The 24,021-nt window shown below is 38.5% G+C and overlaps 1 protein-coding gene across 7 annotated transcripts in view; it reads right to left on the reverse strand.

The window, feature by feature from the left end:
• LOC148421374 (uncharacterized) overlaps window positions 1-24,021 on the reverse strand; it is a 91,717-nt gene that overhangs the window by 12,217 nt on the left and 55,479 nt on the right. For 3 of the 7 annotated variants that reach the window (XM_088420022.1, XM_088420021.1, XM_088420023.1), the window contains one exon: window positions 17,391-17,542. In XM_088420022.1, the coding sequence (XP_088276148.1) occupies window positions 17,391-17,542 (152 nt within the window). Of the gene's footprint in view, window positions 1-13,499; window positions 13,705-16,499; window positions 16,815-17,173; window positions 17,304-17,390; window positions 17,543-24,021 lie in introns of those variants that run through there. The other 4 variants (XR_015866196.1, XR_015866199.1, XR_015866198.1 and 1 more) reach the window with 3 other exon arrangements.

Below are 24,021 nucleotides of genomic sequence, written 5' to 3' on the forward strand. Positions count from 1 at the left end.
CGCTCCATTTGTTTGCTTTACTGTTTACAGTATATAATTTTATTGTTGCATAGGTGCTGGTGTTTCAGTTAACAACTAACTGTTCTCGTCGGTTCAACAGTTAATTAGCTTTATGTGAACTATAGTCTCCTGTAACTGAGATAATTACAGTTACAACCTGTGAATTTTAGTCAAGGGAAGTGGTTTATGGGCAGGGATCAGTGTTGACATTTACCTTGAAAAAGTCACTTAGTTACTTTACTGATGACTTTCCTAAATTCTAACTTAGTTAGATTGCAAGTTACTATTTGTAGCTACATTTCTGGGTGAAAATGGCACCCAGTTTTGCTGCTAATTGAAAGTGTGTTTTGATGTTGAAAAAATATATATGTCAAAAATGAAAAGACAGCATCTTAGTTCGATCATTTTAATTAACAAAACAAATAAAAAAAATAAGATGGGCTTTGCAGACTTAAAATACACACATTATATATATATATATATATATATATATATATATATATATATATATATATACATATTGAACTATGGTGGGGTATTCAGGTTCTAGGGTATTCATGTGTTAATGTAAAAACTCGAAACTGTACATTGTTTATAAATATAATGATTACTTTTCCTGCAGTCACGCAAGTAAGTTGAATTTTAAAAAGTCTGATAAAATCATGCCGGTTGTAGTTTAAGGAGTGCATTATACAGAGAGCTGTTTATGTTTCCCTTCAAATCTACGTATGCATATTTTTATCCGTGCAGATGTACCGTATTAATATGTGTGCATATATGCAGACAGCCAAAGTAATTATGCATGCAGCGACTGCCAGTGTTTAATTTCTGTATTTAAGTGCCAATCCTATCACTCATGTATATTTTAATGTGTGTATTTTAACGGAGCCAAGGGTGAGTTTGAATGCACCATAAATGCATAAAGTGTGTTTTGCAGGGGGCCAATAGGTGGACTCTTCCCCTCTTTCCGATGCCTTGCCCTCACTCCACTTACAGACTACATTTCATCATGCACCCTGTGTCTGGGCACCACCTACCAAATACAATTAAAGGTGAGTTATGACCGCTCCGTCCAAGGAGCAGAAATGGTTGGGTGCCGTGTGTGTGTGTGGTAATGATGCGTATATAAATGGTGGGCCAATGCATCACTTGGGCATAGCATGTACAAGCGAGGGTAGCCACACAAGCCCGGCTACAGTCAGAGCAGAGGCGCCGTTTTCCTGTGTGGAACCGAGCAGAGGGGATAAGAAAGTGATGGTTGGGGGCGGGGCTCTTGTGATGAGAACGGGGGCTGTGGGTGGTGGAGGGTACAGTGCCAATTTCACGCCTGTGCTCATTTCTGCTTCCCCAGCTGTAGACTCCCCTTTTTCTTTCTGGATCTCTTCCCCCAACTGCTCTATATGCCCTACACATGCACACACACACAGTCTGCAATAACCTCACACCTCCACACCAATCTTTCTGCCCTTCCTCCACTGGCTTGTATCTGACAGTGCAGAGGTAGACGGATCTGTCTTCAAATAACCTAGAGAGCACCATAAACCAAACTACAGTTGGGAGAAATGGGGATACCAAAAAGCCACATAATAATGTACAGTATCTCTAAAAATTGGTGAATACAGGCACTCAAGAGAACTGAGATTTGTCACCAAGTATTTTAAGGGTGGTTTTTATATTGAATATAAAAAATACCAACCAAAAAGTTCCAGTAGCTTACATTTGGTTTTACAGCAATGAAGTCTGTTAATATATTTGCAAAAGGCTAATTGCAGCACCGAAACAAACCATCAAACAAACTTGGTCACTTAGGGATGGGAATTGGTAATATTTTTTGATTCAGGTTCCATTCACTCTCAATATGCTATTTCCTTCCAAGACTGCCGATTGCAATTTGTCCGATTTGCATCATCTTGAAACATTTATCAAACTATGAGAAAAATGCAAACATATGCATTAATGCATTTGTCAGATTCTACAAAAATGTTGCATATTGCAGGCCTCGGATGACAACTCATGGGTCACAATTTAGTAAGAAAACAAATAGTACACTAACTGCTCAGCCCACACTAAAGGGTGTTACATTTTTATATTTATTTTTAATGGGTTGATTTCTGTGATGCAATGCTAATAGTTGACCAAACATGACATTTTTAGGGGGTCTCCTGGCATGTGACTATTTTGGAGCGATACAAATTGTAAATTGTAATATCACTCTAAGTGTATCAGAAGGCCAAAAAACTGAAAAACACACCGACAGTGGCCCTGATTTGTGACTGTTCTGTGGCGCGGTGATGATGCCCCCCCAAACAATGACATCCTGATTTACCTTTGCAAAGATAACATTTGTTTAAACCTTGCACGCGTGTGTGTGTGCCACCCTTAATGACCTGAGCACTACTGAAGCACACTTCCTAATTAAACATTAATTATACGACGATAGTTCTCGCAATTAGAATGTGGTGATGCCAGGCTGACATGTTGCCACCTGGGCTAATGTCAACACGGCATTATTACCAGGGCTGCCTGCTGCGACTACGGCTAATGTAAACCCGGATAAGCGATCGGCTTCAGCGCGGTTGCTAGAGAACCGAGCGTGCTGGTGTCTCTCTGCAACAGTAAGCCTTCTCTTTGTGTTAATCAGTGAATGCAATGAGGTTGACACAAGCATACATCCGGTGAGGAATTGTTGCCTTTGTACTGGCTTCATTTTTTACTCGTACTCGTGTATGGAGAGGAGGGCTACAAGAATGCCACCTTTGTTTGCACAGACAGATAATAACGTCACACGCGTACATGTAGAAAGAATACTTGGAGACATACTTTACATCACACTGGGAAAGAAGAGTAATAGATCTTGATAAAATGTTGATCCTCAAAAAACTATATTAGTCATCGATAATTAAATGGAAATTTGTTAATTGGAAAATAAAAGGCAACCAGTTCAGGTTCACCCTGAACTGGTTGCTCAGCTTCTCAGCTGAGATAGGCTCCAGCAAGCCTGCGACCCCTGTGGGGATAAGCGGCTATAGAAAATGAATGGATGGAATATAAAAGGCAATATTAATTTAGATCTTCTATAGGATATCCAAATGGATAGATAGATAGATAGATAGCTATCTATCTATCTATAAGAATAATGTGCTTCTCAAATAGTTGGGCGGGCCTCCCTGAGGTGGTGCAATGTGATGTCGGGGTTTTGTTTTGTGAAGTGTAATGCAATAAAATATTTTTTCTGTTTGTTTTCAGGCATTTTGATGCACTTGTTTTTTTTTCTGTTTTAGACTAAGCTGTAACCCGTATAAATGCTGTAAAAAATCATGAACAGGCTTGCCGGTGCCTATCCCAGCTAACTTCGGGCAGTAGGCGGGGGACACCCTGAACTAGTTGCCAGCCAATTGCAGGGCACACAGAGATGAACAACCTTTCACGCACCTAATCACCTAAGGACAATTTAGAATGTCCAATTCACCTGCCATGCTTGTTTTTGGAATGTGGATATACAGAATATGCATACAGTATACACCAACTGTAAAGGCACATGCTACATCTTTTTTCCACACACATTTTTTTTTTTTTAACCCTCAAAGTTAATCAGCCTCTGGGTTTTTTGGGTCAATTCCTTCCCCACCTCCAGACTAAAGGAATTTTCACAAAGCAGGAATACATCAGGGAAGGATCAGAGTAAAAAGGTACATTATGACTAGCGCGCCATTAAGGAATCTGAGATTATCGACAGCCGTGTATCTGGAGAACAATCTGAGTTCAGTTAATAACGTGCAATTAATCATAGGTCACTTAACAAATGATGGGGCGAAACACGCTGCTCTGCGAGCCAAGGAGGAGAGCGAGGCATGAAAAGTGGAGTCAAGATGAAATGGTGGCCATTTTTTCCATGCACTTTTGTATTTGCATCAAAACCCTATTTCTACAAAGCAAAATATCCCTGCCTATAGAGTCTCTCAAATTGTAAATTTCCCTTGAGGGTTAAACATCCATACAGACTCCCCACTATTGTGTCAAAGAACATTTGAAGAAAAACTGACTTTTGTATCAAAAAGCAAAAGCTGCTTATTGTCACCTTAGTCCAAAGCACTCACTGCCTGGGAAAATCGGACCATTTTGGAGAGACTTTTATTAGCCATGTTGCTCCTCCTAATGGAGCTTAGCTGATGGATTTCACACAGAATGGTGTTCACTTCAATAGGAGTGTAACAGCATTACTGCCTGCTGCTGAGAGGACCTTGTCCCACATGCAGAGAGAATCTATCCAACCGAGGTACGTATCTGTGCAACCAATGGAATTGTCAGTTAACTGTATCGATTCATTGACAGTATTCAAAGCTGGAAATTTTCCACATTGTGGTGGTGGTGGAGTATGATGTTGTTCATGGGAATGCGAGCAATAATGTGCAGACGCTAATTGTCTTGTTAATTTTCTGCCTTTACAAATGCAATATAAAGATATTAACCAGTGATTCAGTTTCTACAGAATCTTGTCCTCATAAGTGTTGCAGGGACTCGGCGCTGATCTTTTCTAGCAATTTTGATACCTTCTAATTCAGTGTTTTCTTTCCATCTGTCCATCCAATGCTGGAGTCAAACCCAGATGTCTTCAGGCAGTAGGCGGGGTAAACCCTGGACTGGTCGGCAGCCAATCAATGGGCACACAAAGATGAGCAACCATTCATGCTCACAAACAATAAAAAATATCTGCCTAGAGCCACAAAAGTGAAAGCCTTATAATAAAGACGACACATGCTCAAAGTGTCTAGATTAGCCTGCTATCAATAAGTAGGCTAAGATAATGAGCCATCATGAAATTAAAATTAAAAGTTGCGGTTCGGTTGCGCAGTGGTTAGCACATGCACCCCACAGTTCAAGGAGCTCAGAGTTTAAAAAAAAAAAAAAAAAAAATCACACGTATTTATATTCTTATTTATTCGTTTATGACTTTGGTAGTTTTACTCCTCCATATGTTTTGTACAGATAATGCTTTAACACACCTTTGGTATTTTCTTAGTCAGATTTATGCTGTGATACTTTAGGAACTGCATTGACAGTTCACAGTCTCACATTTCCCAAAGGTAATACCTTGAATTTCTTGACCTCTCCACGTAAATTTGGTGTTTGTAATCTTTTGATTAGTGGGGAATCTACACGGTTTTCAAATAGCAGCCAGTCCAGCAACCAGCCTCACCCTTGTCAAAACTGAACATTGTTGGGTTTTTTTTTTTAAATCTTTGGAAGACAAGTAGTGTCTGCACATTGTTTATCTCTTCATCATCATCATCATCTATTTGGCTCACATGACAATGTGAGTATTTCACTCCTAAATATACTGTAGTGGAACACTCAATACAGTTAGCTGACGTCTAGATGCCTGCATTTGTTGTATAGATTTTTTTTTTCTGCATGCAAATCCATCTCTTGTATTGGATCTCATTTGATTTCTGCCTGTGAGTGTAATTCCCTGTGAAAGCAAGAAATATAGATGATAGAAAAAAATAGTATAAGATTGTGCTGCTCGTAGTCAACTCATATTGCAAAGTATAGGGTTTATGGGCGTATGAAATAAAAGATGAATTTCTTTGCTGTAGGCATCTTATATCTCTTCAAGGATACCATGTTCTAATTTACAAAAAAAATCCACTAAAATCACGGATATTGGAGCGCTATGCACTGTATCCACAAAGAGGATAAAGGAGCATAATCTGATATCTGATATAAAATAGAAAGTTAATCCATGGCTATGTGACAGCGAGCAAAGGTAGAGGAACAAAGACGGCGGAGGAGAAAGTGCACTACAGAGGTGAAAGGGGTGGAAGGAGGGGTGGGAGGAAGACAAGCAATGGAAAAATTCACTTCCACACTTGGCTGATCTAGGAAATCCTGCAATCTCGTAGCAGCCAAAGAGCAAAAGCAGATGAGCCATGTCTCTTTTCATCTCATACTTGCCATCCATCTTCCTCGGCCTTATTTCTCTACGAGTTCTTAGTCTTTCTTGTTTCACCCCTTTGTTCTCTCCTCTCTCGTTCACAATGGTAAATATCTTTTTTCCCCTAACAATTGCCATCACACTAACCCTGATGTCTGACCCAGCTTGACATATGCTAGGTTCCCTCAGTGGACTGATTCCACGCAGCCGGGCTGGCTATTCTGTCATGTCACTGTGGATGGACAAGCAGTGCTCTGCATCAGGATTCGTGCGGTGAACTGGAAAGAAGAGCAGAAGTGGAAAGCAAGAGTTCATGCCAATTTCAGGCACACCTGTATCAAAACATATGCCATTATAAAAGAGTTGATTTTTTTTTTTTTTTAAATATTGTGACTGTTCTGTGCAGTGCTCTTGAAGTGTTTTCCACTGCAATGAGAGCCGCAAAATTCCTGAAAAAAGCTTGGCTTTCCAAGGGTTTGTGCCAGGAGCGTTCCCAGACAACTCACAGATGTACACATGGAGGTTTTGAAGTTTGTTTGAAGCTTCTTGTGTGTCATAAAGGTGAGGAGCTTTTTCTCGAGTATTATTGTGACTTGGGATGAAACAAGCGGTCCTCACTTTGAACGTGAATCCGAAAGAGCATTCACAGAAGAAAGCTCAGAAAGTCAATCTCAGCGCTCTGCTTCCGACAATCTAGTATTACCTCATTTTTCGCGTTTAATGGGGACTGGAATCCCCCCTCGATGAGTGAAAGACCTTCAACCCCCCCGGAGGAATTTTCATCCATGTTTATGTGGGTACCTGAATTTTTTTAAATGTGAAAAGTATTTATTCTATACATATTTACGACAGATATTACTGCAGTACACAAATGTACTTGAATCTTAATTGATTAAACCTTATACAGTAACTGTACCGTTATCCCTTCCCTTCCCATTCCTTTGGTTGTAGTCTCATGGAGATCCTAGGAAAAATTAGCGATGCACGGAAGTCTAAGTAAAGTGAAGCCTGTAGCTGACCAAACATAATAACAATCAGTTTACAATTGAAATTCCAATTTATTTTACAATTTTGATTTACATTTCTCTGGCTTAGAGGTGAAATGGGAGCACGAAATGCAAAGTAACGAAATGTAATCTCAAAAACGGCAAACAGGAAGCGAACGGTCTTAAATAAAGCTTTCTTTGCAATATATCTTCAATCTTGCATTAAAAAAATTAAATTAAAAACATTTCTGAGAAAAATTTCATATGTTAGTTGGTTATATAAATAAATAGTGCGTATTTACTGCTATTTGACACAAACTGATTTGAACTGGAAAATTGCCTTTGATTTAAAAGATCTGATTGCATGGGTACATGAACTCATGAACGTGTCAGTATAGCAAAATATGTTTTCAAAGCTATAATTTGTGAACGAAATATAGTTTAGTCAAATTACCTACAGGTGAAACGTTTTACTGCTTTAAATGGCTAAATAGGTATACTACTCTAACAGATACATTTTCAATAAAATGTCACAGGGAACATTGGGATGAATTTGTGTCATGCACGTCAGACTGATACCGCTGATACAGCTCGCATCAGATTTCATTACTTTTATATCGAAAAAGTTGCGGGTGATGTGTTAATTTTGTTGCACAAGATTCAGTCAATATCAGCTTTGACGCTACAAAACAACACCTCTCTGATGGTTCTTCAGAGCCGGCCGCCCGCTTCTCTCTCGCCATGAAGACGACGACGCACAATAATAACCGAACGTGAGTGTCACATATTACAAAGCAGGTCAAGTATGGATGAGCATGAACACTGTAATGGCTTAAACGGCCCACAACAAGAACAAATTGAGACACTCTAACAAAATAATTACATCTTCTAATAAAGCTGTAATTGTGTTTCATTATGGTGAGGGACGTCGACGATTTGCATCATCTCATTGAGCGGCGGCTGCTCTGCTAACCTCTGACTGCCTCAAACAATGCCTATTACGCTTACGCTGGCGATCAGGCGTGCTCACAAACACGTAGCCAGACAAAGAGAAGGGCTCGCGGAGGGGGTGAGTCGATCCTTCCATTGAGAACCTGTAATTATAGACCCTGCAAGATAAATCAATTAACGCCAACATATAGCTTTTAATTTAATCTGGAGCTAATTAAAGTGAGGGGACACGAGAGATGGGAGAAGGCGGGGGTGATGTTTGAGCTAAGGTGTGCGTGTGCGATTGCTGGGGGATCCTATTGGTCCCTGGCTTCATTGGAAGGACGGTGGAGATGATTGAAAAGAATTCCGCTGGTGCTCCAGGTTCAGCTATGACTGATGCTGGCTCAACATTATAAAACATCACCTGGAGCTGCTCGACTAACAGGTGACACGTTAATTGAAATAATTGAGGTAGTGCCTGGGGGAAAAAGGAACATGGCTGACAATGTGAATCGTTTTTTGACCTCTTTTTTTATGATGAACAAATACAGAGGAAACTGTTCTACTACCTTTCCCGCTCCTCGTACGTGGTCATGTAACTGCTTATAACCACAAACTGTACAACATCTGGAGCAGTTCAGAATCAACCTCTATTTAACATACCAAAACATGAAAATAGTTAAATATATGAAATTCACTAAACACTCAATTTATTATTACTCGGCTTACTGATTAAATCGGCTGATTAAGTTCCTCCAAGCATTGACTAAAAAGCTCTTAATTTATACATATATTTTTATATTTTTATGACCATATTTTTAAAACTGTCTTTCATAGTGGTTCCATAAATTGACATCAGCAGATACACACTTTGCTTTACCAGTGGATTGCCCCCTGGTGGCTAGTAAAATAAACAGATAAGCCACACTGGACTATAAACCGCAGGGCTCAAATCATGAGAAAAAAGTTGCGGTTTACAGTCCAAAAAATACGGTAATTGAAACTGAATTTTAAAAAAGTGAAAAAGAAATAAAAACTAGCCATAATGAATAAAAACTATTATAACCCCGATTGAGACGTGATTTGCTTGTTTATTTTTGCTTGCTCTGGCCAACTAAGAGGATGCAAAATGCTGATGTTATTGCAGGCTACTACTAAATAGCAGATGGCAGCACATAAAAGCTGAAGTCTGGACAAAAGCGTTTTGATTCAAGTCCCGGAAGATGTGTGTAAAAATTGTTTCGGGGTAATTTTGTATTTTTAATGTGAAGCCTCTAAGTGCCGCCTTTAGCACATGTTTCTAAAGACCAAATAGATGGATTTTTAACAGCCAATAAGCTCGTTCATGTATGCGTACGTGTGATGAGTCTGATCTGTGTGCATGTACCGTGTGCGCCCAAGCATATCTCATACATCCCCTCCATAATCACAAACTGGGATCTCACCCGCTTGCAGTATTAATTCCCACCCCTGACGGAAATTGCAGTGTTCTTCAATTTAGCATCAGCGTTTACAAGGTGTTGTTTTCCGGAAGCCCTTGATTGTCTATTTTGTCAGCTCCACCCCTCTCTGATATGATGTTCGCTAGGCAAACTGATGGTGTAAATGAGACAGTGAAGACAAAAAAAAAAAAAAAACGTTTGTGGAAGAAAATATACTGCTGAAGTTATATTATAATTTGCGGGTTTGAACAATCTGACGGATAAACATTGCATGGAAACTAGGGATATATCAATAATCGGTTGAGCTGATTGTCGGGCCATTATTCGCCATATTGGTGACATATGAAGGTTAACGTCAAAATAAAAGCCTTCTACAGCATTGTATTATTTTATGGTGTGTTTATTTTGAAGTTGGCCTTCCTGGAATGCCTTTGGAATGTGACGTGATGCTCACCAGTGCTCTTTTCCCAGGCTGTTAAAATGCTTTACAGTAGTTGCCAACCAAGGGACACCCCTCTTCTTTTCGTGTGAAATTCAAACACTTATAGTGCTGTTATTTGAGTTATCGAAACACCCATTTTCATCTGAAAGCCTTAATTTTAATATTTTGTCATCTTCTGCCAAAAATGTTTGGTGGCAGAGAATTCAGTGCGTCATGTTTAGGCTAGTGGGGCTACATAGAAGAAATCATTGTCAAGGCTATTTTCACGGGGTTGACCACTTTTTAAATTACTGTTCTAAAACAATTGAAGACTAAAAATGTACATGGCCTCAAGACAGGGCGAGACAGTAAAAGAGTATAAGAAGATGAAGTGTTGAACTAGAGACTGCTCACAGATCCTCATTATGTGACTCCCATATGTGCACATCAACATAAATGTGCTGTAACATATTTGGAGCATACATTCTGAGCTTCTGCTTTCACTTTTGGCACCACTTCAAGGACGGCTGGTATCAATGCCTAGCACATCATTAAGGGTGAGAACGCAGATGCATGTTGTGATGTAAGGAAATGATTTTATCATCCATTAAAATGAAGTTTTCGCACTTCTTTTTGGTCACACGATTCATGTTTCCCCCTCATTTTCCATCTTCACCTTTTCTACATATTTTCTCATGTACCCAAGGCTATGGTCACATGACCATACCCTGTAAACAGGTGAGGCGTGATTCGTCATTATCAGAGCCTTGAGCATGAGTGATGTCATTTGTTGACAGCAAGCGGAAACATCTGTTTTCAGAGTATTAAATATAAGTAAAAAATAAGGTAGTAAGCTGAAAATGGCTAAAGTTCAGTATCCTTCTAAGATGCAAGTGCATCATCAAATAGTTCTATGTTGAACAATCGCAATAACTGTAAGTTCATTCATAGATATTTAAAAAGACATGAACACCACCATAGCCTCAAAAATCAAAAAGTCATAGCATATCACATGAATTTGTAATTCAAACTGAAATTCTCCCACCCGTCCATGAATTGTATTATACTCTACCTCGTGCATCTAGTTATGTATCAAATAATTCAAACTGATCAGAGATGCACACTCCTAATAAGAACTCAAATACATTTTGCTAATATTGTGGAACTAGTTAAGGCAAAAAAAAGTCTGTCAAATTCTGGCTCAAATCTGAAGCGGAGAAGAAACGAAATGGAAAGAAAAGCAATTGAGGAAAAAAAATGAGAGCCGCACAGAGCAATAGAAGATGAAAAGGATTCTGTCACATCTGTCCACGGGAGCACAGCGTAGCAGCAGCCAACATGGCTTTCGTCATTTAATTGCTCTCTATATCAAAAGCCATATGGACGAAATGTAGTTCATGGCTGTGCGTGTGTCTTCATAGAGCGCGCTGCCATCCTGGAAAAGCCTTTTCTGCCCTGGGGGGGATCATAAAATGCTCATTAATTCCTTAAATTAGCTTAAACGCCCTTATTGAACACCACCTTCATGATTATTTTTTTGCTTATTACCAATTCCCTTTGAGAGCCGCTCAGGTCTGTAAGGTCAAAGGATTGCCGGGCACGTGTGTGTGTTTTAAAGAAGACGTGGCGCGGGATCAGACCACCACCCCAACCCCCTTCATCACGCATAGACAGGGGGCCTATCGCTGTTGCCGTGGTGATGCGTGCTGGCAGTGGTTGCAATGGCAAATGCAAAACGTCAATTAATGCATGCTGAAGATAGTGTATGTGGAAAAGGAAAGAACTTAAAAACAAAGAGAAAAGAGAAAAAAATGAAAAGATTGCAAGACAATCTTGAGGTTGTCTGACAAAGACAGCACAAGGTTAGAGAGGATTATGAAGGGGGAGGTGGGCAGGAGCTTGTGAGGAGCAAGCAGAGGTGCTGACAGAATACCGCTCCGCATCAATTTTAACACTTTTTTTTTTTTTTTTGAAGCTGCTCACGTTCATCACTCCTCTCTCTCTCCTGCTCTTTCCTGAGCACCTAATCTCTCTCGCCCACAACCTTCAGCAGCAGACCTTTTGCCTCTAACTTGATTAAGTGGCAACGATGAGGTGGCGCTGGAGAGCGAAGAGAGAGAAGACAAGAGACATTCTCGTTTAATGCTAGCATTGATCGGCTGAAGCATTCAGCCAGGGGAGATTATGGGATGTGGTTTGGGGTATCATGGGATTTTGGAGTCAAAGATAAGAGCCTGTTAGCACAAGTGATGTTCTGTATTGTTGTTTTAATGGCAAGGGTGTTTTGGGAGCCTCGGAATGCAAACATTATGGCTTAATAGGTCACTCGCTTGAATTCCGAGCAGGCAGTGTGGGCTCAGTTACCACTCAGTGACTGTTTGAACGGTCATGTCTCAAGATTTGCTCACGACTGACTGGCGACAAGACCACCAGAGTACCTCACAGTATTTACAGTGTTCCTTCGCTATGATGCGGTTTGCCTTTCACTGATTTTTCTGTGAGATGTTTTTGCCTATGTTCTATAAATGTTTGACATTTAAGAATGTTTAAAAGGAATAAGTGTGAGAAAATGTTAATGCCTGCCTGAGAAAAAGTGGTTTAAATGTGTCGTTTGACATTATCAACGAGCTGTGATTGGTCATTACCGGAGCCTTCAGCACATGTGATGTCATTTTCAGCAAAGGGCAAAATGTGTAATTAAAAGTATTAATCGGACATTAAAAATGATTGTCAAATTCAAGACAAAATAACTTTTTACTGCTGAAAATGGCTAAATGAGTAGATTATCGCGTAAAAACGTATAATAGTAATATATAATAGTAAATATATAGTAATAGTAAATATAATAATATAAAAAATAATATAATATAAAATAATATATAATAATATAATACATTATATATTATAATAGAATTATTATATAATATATTATATAATATTATATTATATATAATATATAATATATATAATAAATAATATTATAATATTAAATATAAATAATATTATATATAATATTATATTATATATTATATAATATATTATATATATAATATATATATATATATAATAATATAATAATATAATAGTAAAAAAAGAATGAAAAAAAATAAGACAGTATTAATGTAAAACAAATGGGAAAAAAAATCCAAGCAAAAACAAACAAGAGAAGACAATATAATAAACAAGAAAATGTAACACAAAACAAAATTTTAAAGCCTGTCTGAAAAAAGTGCATTAAATATGTCATGTGACATTTACAACCTCAGTTCTGATTGGTCATTATCTCAGCCTTCTCAGCATGATGTCATTTTCAGTTAACACAGTGGAAAAGTGTTTTTCAAAGTATTAATTGTACATTGCTGAAAATAGGTAAATAAGTGGACTATCAAACATATAAAATGAGGAAAAATAAAATCAAAAGACATTATAAACGATAACTTATTGAGCAGAAAAAACAAAAATTAAAAAGAATCCCAAAACAACACAAAAAATACAGAAACATTAAATGTTAAACAACAGTAAATGAAAAGTCAACTTTAATCGATTCGCCATTCATTTTCTAGATCCCAAATAAAGATTACATTCTGTAATCTAATTTTAAATACAATACAAAGAAGAAAAATGTTCACAGTAGTACAGTAGTTTGTAAACGTGTGTGTACATTTGCATGTCATTAAGCATTCATATCCTTCATGGCATATATCCCTCTTATTTGTATGTGCACATATTCAGTGTTTTTAAGTAAATATATGCATAGGTGTGTGTGTTTGTATACGTGCATTTTGGAAGGCACACGCGGGATTTGAGTGGCTCACAAGACTTAAGTTGAATTAATGCCTCCCTCATGCCTACCCCCCCATGCCCATTTCCATCGGAGGTCTCTTGACCCTCCCTCTCCTGCAGATGCATAATGGTCCATTCGGGGCTTTAGCAGCATGCATTAGCGGGGAGCATGGCGACACGGAGATCCAGTGTATTTCCATAAGACTGCGACACACATATATTAGCCTCTTTGTGTCTGAGGGGGACTCATGTGGCGCTTGACAGGACCCACACACAGTCTCACAGACAGGATGCAGGATTTTATTTGCAACAAGAGCACATATACTAGACAGATTCAGAAAGGCAACACTTATTTTGGAAATACCCACTGGTTTGATGACACACAGACACAACCATGTAAACTGCACATTTTAGGGATTTTGGATGGTCTAAAATAGCTGTGTCCCACAACCACCCCCGCAATGCACGCACCTGATAAGATTATGCAGTCTTTTTGCTTGTATACATTTGCTATGAAAGGAAAGTCTGAGTCAACGTTCGCATGCTATGCTACGTTTTGTACCATTCTAGCTTAGTGGTTGCTATGATTAAAAGGATAATTTACTTTTTACAATTTTCAGAAGTAAAAAGTGAATTAGATCAGTGGTTCTCCGATGGGGATACGAGTCCCGCTGGGGGTACTTGAAGGAGACAAAACATCCTATTTTGGTGTTTAAGCGCAGTCTGAATGTGCACTTGCAAGAATTGGGTGTAACGGGGTGTATGTGTGTCATGGTGGAAGGAACCAAGTGCCAGCCAATCCTGCGTGACTTCAACACCACCAGCGCCATAAAATAGACCACCTTCAAAGGTATTCTAAAATTGAGTTTACTTTTGGGAACCAAATTAGCAGTTAAGCAGAAGGTTGAGTAAAGCGCACCTTTAATAATGATGGTTCATCTGTTTTCTGGGTTTGGTTACGTGACATTCACAAGCTGAGCTGTGATTGGTTGCTACCTGAGCCCTGAGTCCATGTGCTGTTGGCAGATAATTGTCAATTTTTATATAGTATTCCCAGTACATAATTAAGAAGGCTAACAAATGAGACAAAATAGCAATTTTCAGGAGTAATAACCTATTAAAAAACTTAGAACTCCCTCATAAATAAAAACTATTAATAAATAAAAGCCCTATTTTATGTACAGTGTGTCCATACACCTGCAAGTTGTGTTTGAAAACATATGCATCATGGTTAAGGTGCTTTATGCAGTTAATTTGTGCAGTAACTAAGATACTTTTGAATGAACAATCTGTAATCAGACTACTTTAGGGTAGCCGGAAGCACTGGTTCATTACAATGCTTACGCAGAGAAGAAATCAAAAATATTTTATGATTAAATGTTAAACAACAGCAACCATTTGTTTTGCTCGACTCAATTTTCTTGACAATTTGAGTGAATCAACTCAATTTCACTGCCACAATTCCCAATATAGAACAGTTGAGCACCTAGTCTTTAAATACATCATTTCCTTTCCGTTAGATGAATAGGCAAAGTGGAGAAAAGCGTCATGTGCAAAGATTGATTGCGATTGCATGAGTCAACGTTAACATATATCACAAAGAATTGAACCAACTGTGTGTAATGTGAATTCAACCACACAAAAATGCTCCTTATAAAACACCGCTAAACATATGTTCCTCACTTCTATGCAATACAGCAATTGACCTTTCACAAGCCGAATAAAAAAAGGAAAAACAAATGTAATCAAAGAATTCACCAGTGGCGTTAGAATAGGGCAGAGGTAAAACAAAGCGTGACTGAATGGTAGGTGTTCAGTTTTATGGAATATCTCTAATAATCACAAGTGCTTCAATTGCCATCAAGGACTATTATTAGGAGGGCCGTGGTCTTCATCTGCATTTGATCAGGAAGACCATGGGAGAGCGAGCACGTTAATGAACATCAGCATGCGTTTTACTCACATCAAACACAATGTAAATCTCCTACAACACACACACCCACTGCGAATATCAGCAAACAGCTGACGTCGCTCTGTGCTGACCCACTTCCCACCGCGCCCTCTTCAAAGCCAGCAATACAGGAAAAGGAGGGATTAAACTAAAGAAGTAATTGGAAGGTGACGCCGGTGGTGCTGGGGGTTCTTTATTCAAGTGCGTGTGAGGCGCAGGAGCTTTCAGAGCACGTACCGTATACCACGGCTTGAGGTTAGCCCGGAGACAAAAATGTACCGGCTTTCAATTCAAATTCCCATTCAGTTACAATTTAAAGGCCCAGCCACTCGTCTTCATTTGGGATTCACGTTTGCCTTTGGCGAATTGCTAGTTGATCTCATACTCACAATGTCGCAGAGGCACTAAGGTGGTTGTGTGCACGTGTTGTAATGCATATGTGCACATTTAGGTGAAGATTCCAGTGGGATCATTATTGCGGCATAATTGGCTGACAGCACCATTTGGAGCTAATTGGTCGGCTTACAGTGCAAACCCTGGGGGTTATGGGTATTGTAGTGCAATAATACACACATTCCGCTTGGTCACACAGCCTGACAGAGACTTGAGTCTGAATACAGATGTGCCTTGCACAATGAGTGAATTTCAAGTTTTTAATCAATTACAATGTGATAGAAAAGCATAGGTTTCAGACATTAAATTACCAACCGAACATGAATTTGAAACTGTTGTTGTGAAACATAATTATATAATAATGCAATTTATTATGTAGTTTTCTCAAACACAGACCCTACATTTTCTTTTTACTCTGTTGCTAACTAATGGGCTTTGACTATCATGGATCTGCTGATTGTGAGTTTTTCTGGAAAAAAGGCATTTATTATTATTTTATTGACAATACTTGACATTTTCCTTTGAATCGAAAATAGTTTTGAATCAAAATTTGATTCTGGATGGAATCCTAGACCCAAAAGTTGTAAGCGAATCGTAACACCGTAACGGATTCCCAACCCTACGATATACTGTTGCTTAACCTTTTGACCTAACCTTTTTTTTTTTTTTCCATGTCAAAGGTTTATTAGGAATGACAGTTCAGCCTGACCCTGGATCATCAAGAGAACAAATCCACTCTCGGGTACGAAAATGAAGAACGTCTTGGGTGGAACAACGGCCTTTGGGGAAACTTCCTTTTTGGGAGACAAGTAGTGGCATCACGAGAATGAGAGTTGCCGCCGCCTACGGTGTGCACGGTAATGAATTCAACTCAGCAGCGAGCGGTGGAAGGAAAAGAGCCTCTGGCAAATAGGAAGAGAGCTTCCCAAATCTGCTGCAATAAACCTCAATCATACGCCACTTAGGCTGCCTGTCAGTCAGTCAAAACACAAGCGTGAATCACTGGATTAGAAGGAAAATAGAGTTGGGCGAGGTGAAATTGGGGGAGTGACTTATTTAGTAGGTCGTTCCGCTTAAAATCTGAGTAATTGTCAAATTCCCTCACCATCCTGCAGGATTATTGCACTTAAATAAAAGAGGCTGGACTTCTATGTATGTTCTTGTGATATGGTTTACATTCTTGAGCTTATTAAATAGGACGAGTCATACAAAAGGAACAACAATAAAGAGTACAAATCCCAAATTAAAATCGCGCTTCAACTGCACTTTTTTCTGCCCAACAGCTAGAAGCAATAAATAAATCACCACGGTGCAAATGTGAGATATTACCTTGGGGGCGAAACAAATGGCCAAAGCTGTGACGACAACTGGCAAAAAGGTCAAGGCGAAGCTAGAAGGGGAAGTGCCTGGAAAAGGTCGACTGCCAGCAGGGGGAAGGGAGCAGGGGGATCGAAATGAGCTGCATGAGAATAAAAAGGTGTCGGGAACATTGTGTTCCTTGACCTCTGTTGAAGGAAAATTGCCGTACACCTGATTGAAATAATACCTGAGTTGATGAGGACTTGATTATAGGGCTGCAATTAAAGTGTGAAGCTGTCATGCGGTGCTCTGCTTCTGGTGGTATCGAAAGGATTTTTTTTCTTTTCTCCTTTTCTTGTCTTGATAAATCCAGTAGTGTCTCTGTCTCTCTCTCTCTCCCTAAAAATAAATAAAAAAAATTAAAGCCTGTGAAAGAAATAGCTTTGGAACAACCACAAGTAATGTGACTAGAGCACGAACGCATAAAATGTTCATAAGTAATTTCATGTCATGTATTCTGGGATACAAATGTAGTGAATGTTACATGGAAAATCACAGAAAACAGTTATTTCCGCCCTTAGGCACTGTGATGTCTTTCATTTGACAGTAAGTGGGAAAATGGCCGCCCTCTGAGATGCACAGAAATGGGTGGATTTTTCTGTTCAAGTCATATTCCCTAAATATTAATCAGAATTGTGCTACATCATTAGCAAATGCAATTAGCATGATACTGATTACCATTTAAGGTTATTTACTATTATTTAGTTAGCACATACATAATGATATTTAATTAATTACACGTAAAATAAAATCTTTAAAATCACAGGCGATGCTTCAACAATATCCCATTAGTAAATCTAAAAGGAGGTGCCTGTTAGCTACAATGATGTCAAATTCATGTTAGTTGCTGCGAGTGGCAGCCTGCTAACTACCAATCACGAATATTTAGGAACACAAATTGTATCAACCAATTGGCCACTAGGTGGTGGACTAAGACAACAATCTATGCTGTATGTCAAGATGGTCTTTGCATAAGGCTGTTTTCTCTTTAGGTGTGGCAACAGTCAAAATACTGCTATGATATGACCGCTCCACTCTGCAGTGATTAAATATTTCTTTCCACTTTATCAAAATTATAAATAATCCAAAATTTGTGATTCCCATATTTTATTTTGATGGAGGGAGGCAAGGGGTGGTCTTGCTCTGTGGCCGCCATTGACCTTTTTTGCAGATGCACACAGTGTTTCAAAGTATAAAACTGTGGCACAAACATGGTTCCAACAGAGCCTCAAGGCCAATATTTTCTGTTGACCTATTTTATAGTCAACCTACTTGGTCTTTTTTTCACAGCCCTCAGAATGCTGTGTTTAAAATAATGAGACATACTGTATTGACTGTGTACAGTACATCAATAACCTTTTTAAAACCTGAATATTGATAATATTTGTGTTTTTTAAATGCCATAGAAATGCACGCGTGAACCTGAATAAGGACAACGTTTAGGTTTTTAAAAACCTGAATAACACCCTGGATTTACCTGTTTTCGAACCCAAATACACGATCATGTATGCACAAATGGGTTCTGTTTTTTTCATTGCATAATTACTTAAGATATTATGCACTATGCCTTGCAAACTATACCTTAACAAGCGAAAGATGGAAGTAAAACCCTCTTCGCATTACATTGTCACTATGGGAGTCTAACTTGAATACGTTGATTTCTTCGAGGAGTAAACGGAGAAACTCAGATGCAACAAGGAGCCACACTTTTGAAGCGAGGAGGAAATAATTACTGTATTTCTCTGGTGAATGACTATAACTATTTTTGACAGGGAAAAGTGGAAAATATTTCTACTTGCGTCATGAAGTATATGAAATTATCCTCAGCACATGCTAACGTTCCAAAATTTTGGTTTGATGGAAATCTTTTCTGTAGCTTCTGTATAACCCCACAACGGAATCTGAACAAAACAATGCCTCTGGCTTTTGTGCTTTGCAGAAGAACACCAACTCGCTGTTACATAAATCATAATCCAAAGCTCTAATGACATTAAATCCTAAACACTTGCCCCAAATAATTAATCACATCCACATTATTTGCATACACACACTTACACACTCGGCTTGCTAACTCAGATCCTGATTTACATCATTACGATTATGAGTGCCGTAATTACGTGCGCCTTTATCACTCTCATTATTAATAGCAACGACAATATTATTAGGCTGTCTGTTGGTGCGCAGGCTAATTACTGTGCGGCACTGTCCGGGTGTGATTCTGTTACTCCAATAGCTTCAAGGTCAGCAAAGCATCAATGAGCTCCCACACTTACTTAATTCTGCCACTCATAATCTCTCGTAAATGATAGAGAAAGTCTTAATTCGCTCTCTTGCAATTTATTAGTACGTATTTGCGCTTCCGGGACCCCGGCAGTGCATTACTGTCACGGCTAATCCAATTACAGCATGTGTGCGACTAGTCGGGCCTGAGGGGAGGAGTGGGGAGCAGGTAGGGATGGCAGACAGGGAGACTGTGCACCCCGCTGAGGGCGCAGTGCATTAGGGAGCCTTTTATCACCGCTATGATGGCCTGATAATTGCTGTGTGATGCAAGAAGAATGTGGAGCATATTTGTGTTGATGAGTGTGTGTGGTTGTGCATTATGCATATATTTGCAATTGTGAACCTTCTGTACAGTGTGTGCTGTTTACACAGATGAGGCTGTGTGATACTGAGGTCACGGGGAAGAGATTAATGCAATAAGAAGCTATTTTTTACATTAATCTCTATGAGGTTGAGATGCAATTTAACAAACAATGATCGAAATCTTAGATTTGGGCTTTTTCCACTTCTTATCATTGCACATTTACACTCTGGGATCTTGTCCGCGCTCAATTTGTTTGGATTTGAATTTTCCAAAAGAAATAATAATGGTCACCATGGGAGTCAGCTTCTTTCAAGATGGTAGCTACTTGTATGTTGCTGATGAATAAAAATGGTTCCCAATGTTGCACACTTCTTGAAATAACAGATTTACATAGTTCAAGTTCAATCCCGGTTGCTTGTATACAGTTTTTTTTTTTTTTTAAATATTAGGGTAAAGGAGGAGGAAAAAAAGCTCGTACTGAATGAAACTGAAGTAGGGATGCACCAAAATGAAAATCTGAAATGAATGAAATAAATGGCTGAAAACCAAACCATTGAAAAAAAAAAAAAGCAATTTATTTAGCACTTCTTCTTGCAGCAGTCTAAGGAAATGACTGCACTGTCACAAGCAGCATTCGGCACAGGCCTGTAAATGACAGAGAAATCTCAATAAAACTGCATACTGTGACTTTATTAAGTGTTTTAATGCCTGTTTAAAGGGGACTAACTTAACAGGAAATGTGCTACATTTTTTGGGAGGGGGTTGTAAACATTATAATATTTATATATAAAAAAGGGAGGTTTATATTTTGTTTTGATTTGTTGACACTTGATACTAGAGTAAAAGACAAAATCTAGTTATTTGATTAAGTGTTTTAAACAAGTGACTAGACAGAGCATTTATTGTAATTAGGTAAAATACCAAAGTAATTTAAGCCTCTTTCTAATGTCATTTTATGTATATATTAATATGTAATGCATTGACAACCTTTTGTTGTACTACATTTGAAAGCGCCACATGCGCCATAAACATAGTTAGCAGCCATCTGCTAATGGTGGAGACTTGTGCTGTATTATACTATGACAGCTGAAGTGATTAGCGCTTTGTTAGCGTCTTTCGCAATTGATTTTATTGCGGCGTGCTGATGTCGGTAGATAGAACTGCAGTAAAAACGGTTGCAAGCACTCAAGCTAGCCGCCACAGCTACAAAAGCTGACTTCAAAATAAAAGCCTTCTATGGCTACTGCATTGTTATCCACGTATTTTTTGGGGGGTATTTTGAAGTTAGCTTTTGCAACACACCTTTGGCATTTGACGTTCTTCATTGGTAGGTCTTCATTTGGCTCACCCGTAGTTCCAGAAAAGAAGTGGAAATTCAGTAATGCTCTTTTCCGTAATTTCCTCTTCAAACTGACATTTCCTGTTTCTTGCGTAGTTACATCTGCTTTCTGGTTTTTATAGTCTTATGGCAGAACTTTTTTGGTGGCTTAGAATTCAGTGCATCCCTAGTTTTAACTTTTTTTTTTTTTTTTAAAACACCTATTTGTATTTATTTCGGTGGTTGTATATCCCCCAGTCATCCATTTTCCATGATCCCATCTGAGCTGACGATAGACAACAGGCAGCATGCATTCAAAACTGGCTGTCAGCTATTCACAAGAGTTCACAATTAGTTTAAAATTTACTTGTGTGACAAAAAGCGTGTTTTTCCTCCCATCTGAAATGTTTTCCCTCCTCACACAAATAGATCCACTAAATCAACCGCTTTGTTGTATTAATGTCACTTTCACTGGTTCAGCACAATAAAACGCAGAGTATTTGCAAGACTTGTGACAGCAATTACAGCCTAGGCTTTAATTAAGGAAGGCAGCAATCAGACTCGTGGGACAAAACAAAATAGGCTTTCGCTGACATCACGTAACATAAAGCGACACATTTCATTTCACTAATTACGCTGTGATAAAAAATAAAAGCACTCTTGTTTCAAAGAATATTTGCAGGGATTGTGTTGCCCTTGGACAGATAATTCTGCAAAATGAGAGTTATTTTTGGATTATTTCTAAAAACCCTAGAAAATGTGCTCTTTTGTGGTGGAATGAATTTAAAAGGTACACACACACACGCACGCGCACACAAACTATCAGAGGGCATTATCACCCTCATGGAAGAAAAGAATACTTTTAGTAGTTTTACAGGTGTTAATGAGTGCAATTGTTGCGTCCGTTTCAAGTGAAAGGGAAAGAAAGAGCACTCTTGGATATGTAGCTGATGTTTTTTTTTTTCTTCTTTATTTTAAAAAACTCATTGATCTAGCCCTAGGCAGCACGGCGACCTAGTAATTTGTGTGTCTTGGCTGGGTTTCAATCTCAATTTGGATGTTCTCGTCACACTTGCATGGGTTTTCTCCAGAAACTTAGGAGACATAGCTAAGTGTAGAATTTCACTCTTTCAATTATTATTTTATGTTTTCCGTAGTCCTTAATGAAAACATTTATTTATTTTCCTTTTGGCAAACATCTGCCTTTATTTTGGAAAACAATGACCAAACCAGCAACAGAATTTTTTCCCAAATAATTGAGTATAAGATTAATCCCTCTTTTTTTGGGTTAGGGGTTGATTAAAACGCTTAATGGGCAGCATATGTCCTGACTGTAGTTTGCCCATGCCTGCACTAGCCCCTCAAACATTTTTTTTTCCCCCCCCTGGATGAATAGTCCACTGGTACACTTGAAATCCTTGTCGAAACTTGCAATACAACATCGGACACTGAGTTCACCCTGCTATGTGACAGACAGCATAAAGCACTTCGCCAAATCCATCAATGGCTCAGTCCTGCATCATTATGCTTGTCAGCTATGCACAACATTCCGTCTTAACATCTTTTTGTCTATTTGGCATTTCATCTCTAAAAAGGTGAGCCTGAAAATATCATGTATACAAAAAGCTGAGACGGAGAGATTTCCTTAATAGAGATGTGGTATTTCCAAAGCCATTCTTTTGCCTCTGCTCAAATGACATGAAGTGTCTTCCATTAGCAATTATGCTACATTTGAGGCAGAACACATCTTGGAGCTCGAGGACTATTAAGCAGAGGAAATGTCTGTTTTTTGGTGTGCCATCATCACTCAGCCGCCGGCATTTGCCGAGAATGGAATCTCGCAAGAATCTTCCTGCTTGGCGGCGTGTACCCAGCACCCATATTTCCTGAAACTATGAACCTTGCTCCTATGGACAACTTGCATCAATGAATCCAAGTGTATTTATTACTATGAAAATTAAATGCTGTACCCCCCCCCCCCCCCCCCAAAAAAAAAAAAAAAAACTTTTGTCGGTAACCACTTTAACATGACTGATGAAAGTCATACACTCCAATTACATGTTATTGTCAATTGGATAAAGTATAAACATTCTATTGTTACTGTCACTAGTTGTGACTGATGCATACCACCTAGCAGAAAATTTTCAGCTACAGGTAAAAAAAAATATACAGTGGTCAAAATCAATCGATTAATCGACAGGTATTTTCATAATCAAGTAATAATTTAGAGCCATCATTTTACTTGAAATTGGCCAAATCCTTCAAGTTCAGCATCTCAACAGTAATGATTTATGTCGTGCTTCAATAGTAAGCTGTATTTTGTGAATATTCTAAATTAGATAATTGCAAAATTAGATAATTGGGGAAATGATTCGAGATTCAAGTTTTATTGTCATATGCACAGTAATAACCACAATGAAATTCTTATTGTGTTCGCCTCCCCGCGGAAACTACATTCCATAATCGAGCAAATAATAAGGTAGGCAATAAAAAAAATTAAAAACTGAATGAGAAAATTGAATGAGTTTCAAAAAGTTTGATGAATACATAAAACACTCTTGTGAGATATTGCTTTAAAAGGGACAATGTGTAAGATTTAGACCGTTTTTTTTTTTTTTTTTTTAGGAGGTGCTGCATTTACCATAGTCCATAGCGATGATTAACACGGAAGCCTCTGGAGGAGTGCCACGCCCATGTAATATCATCTCATGATAACATTTAAAACATACTGTTGGTTGTTAAGAATTTAATTTAATTTTAAAACTTGCGGAATTGGGTGATAGGACCACATCTATAGGATGTCTTTGGTGTGACGGGACATGTAACATGACGCGGGACTGCCAATCTCTTTCGAGAAGGTACAAATGTAATGTAATCTTGTGTGAAATTTTTAAAATGTTTATAAATACTGAT

The sequence above is a fragment of the Hippichthys cyanospilos genome, chromosome 7 (assembly GCF_059441005.1).
Source record: "Hippichthys cyanospilos isolate Australia breed blue-spotted pipefish chromosome 7, RoL_Hcya_1.0, whole genome shotgun sequence".
NCBI lineage: Eukaryota > Metazoa > Chordata > Actinopteri > Syngnathiformes > Syngnathidae > Hippichthys > Hippichthys cyanospilos.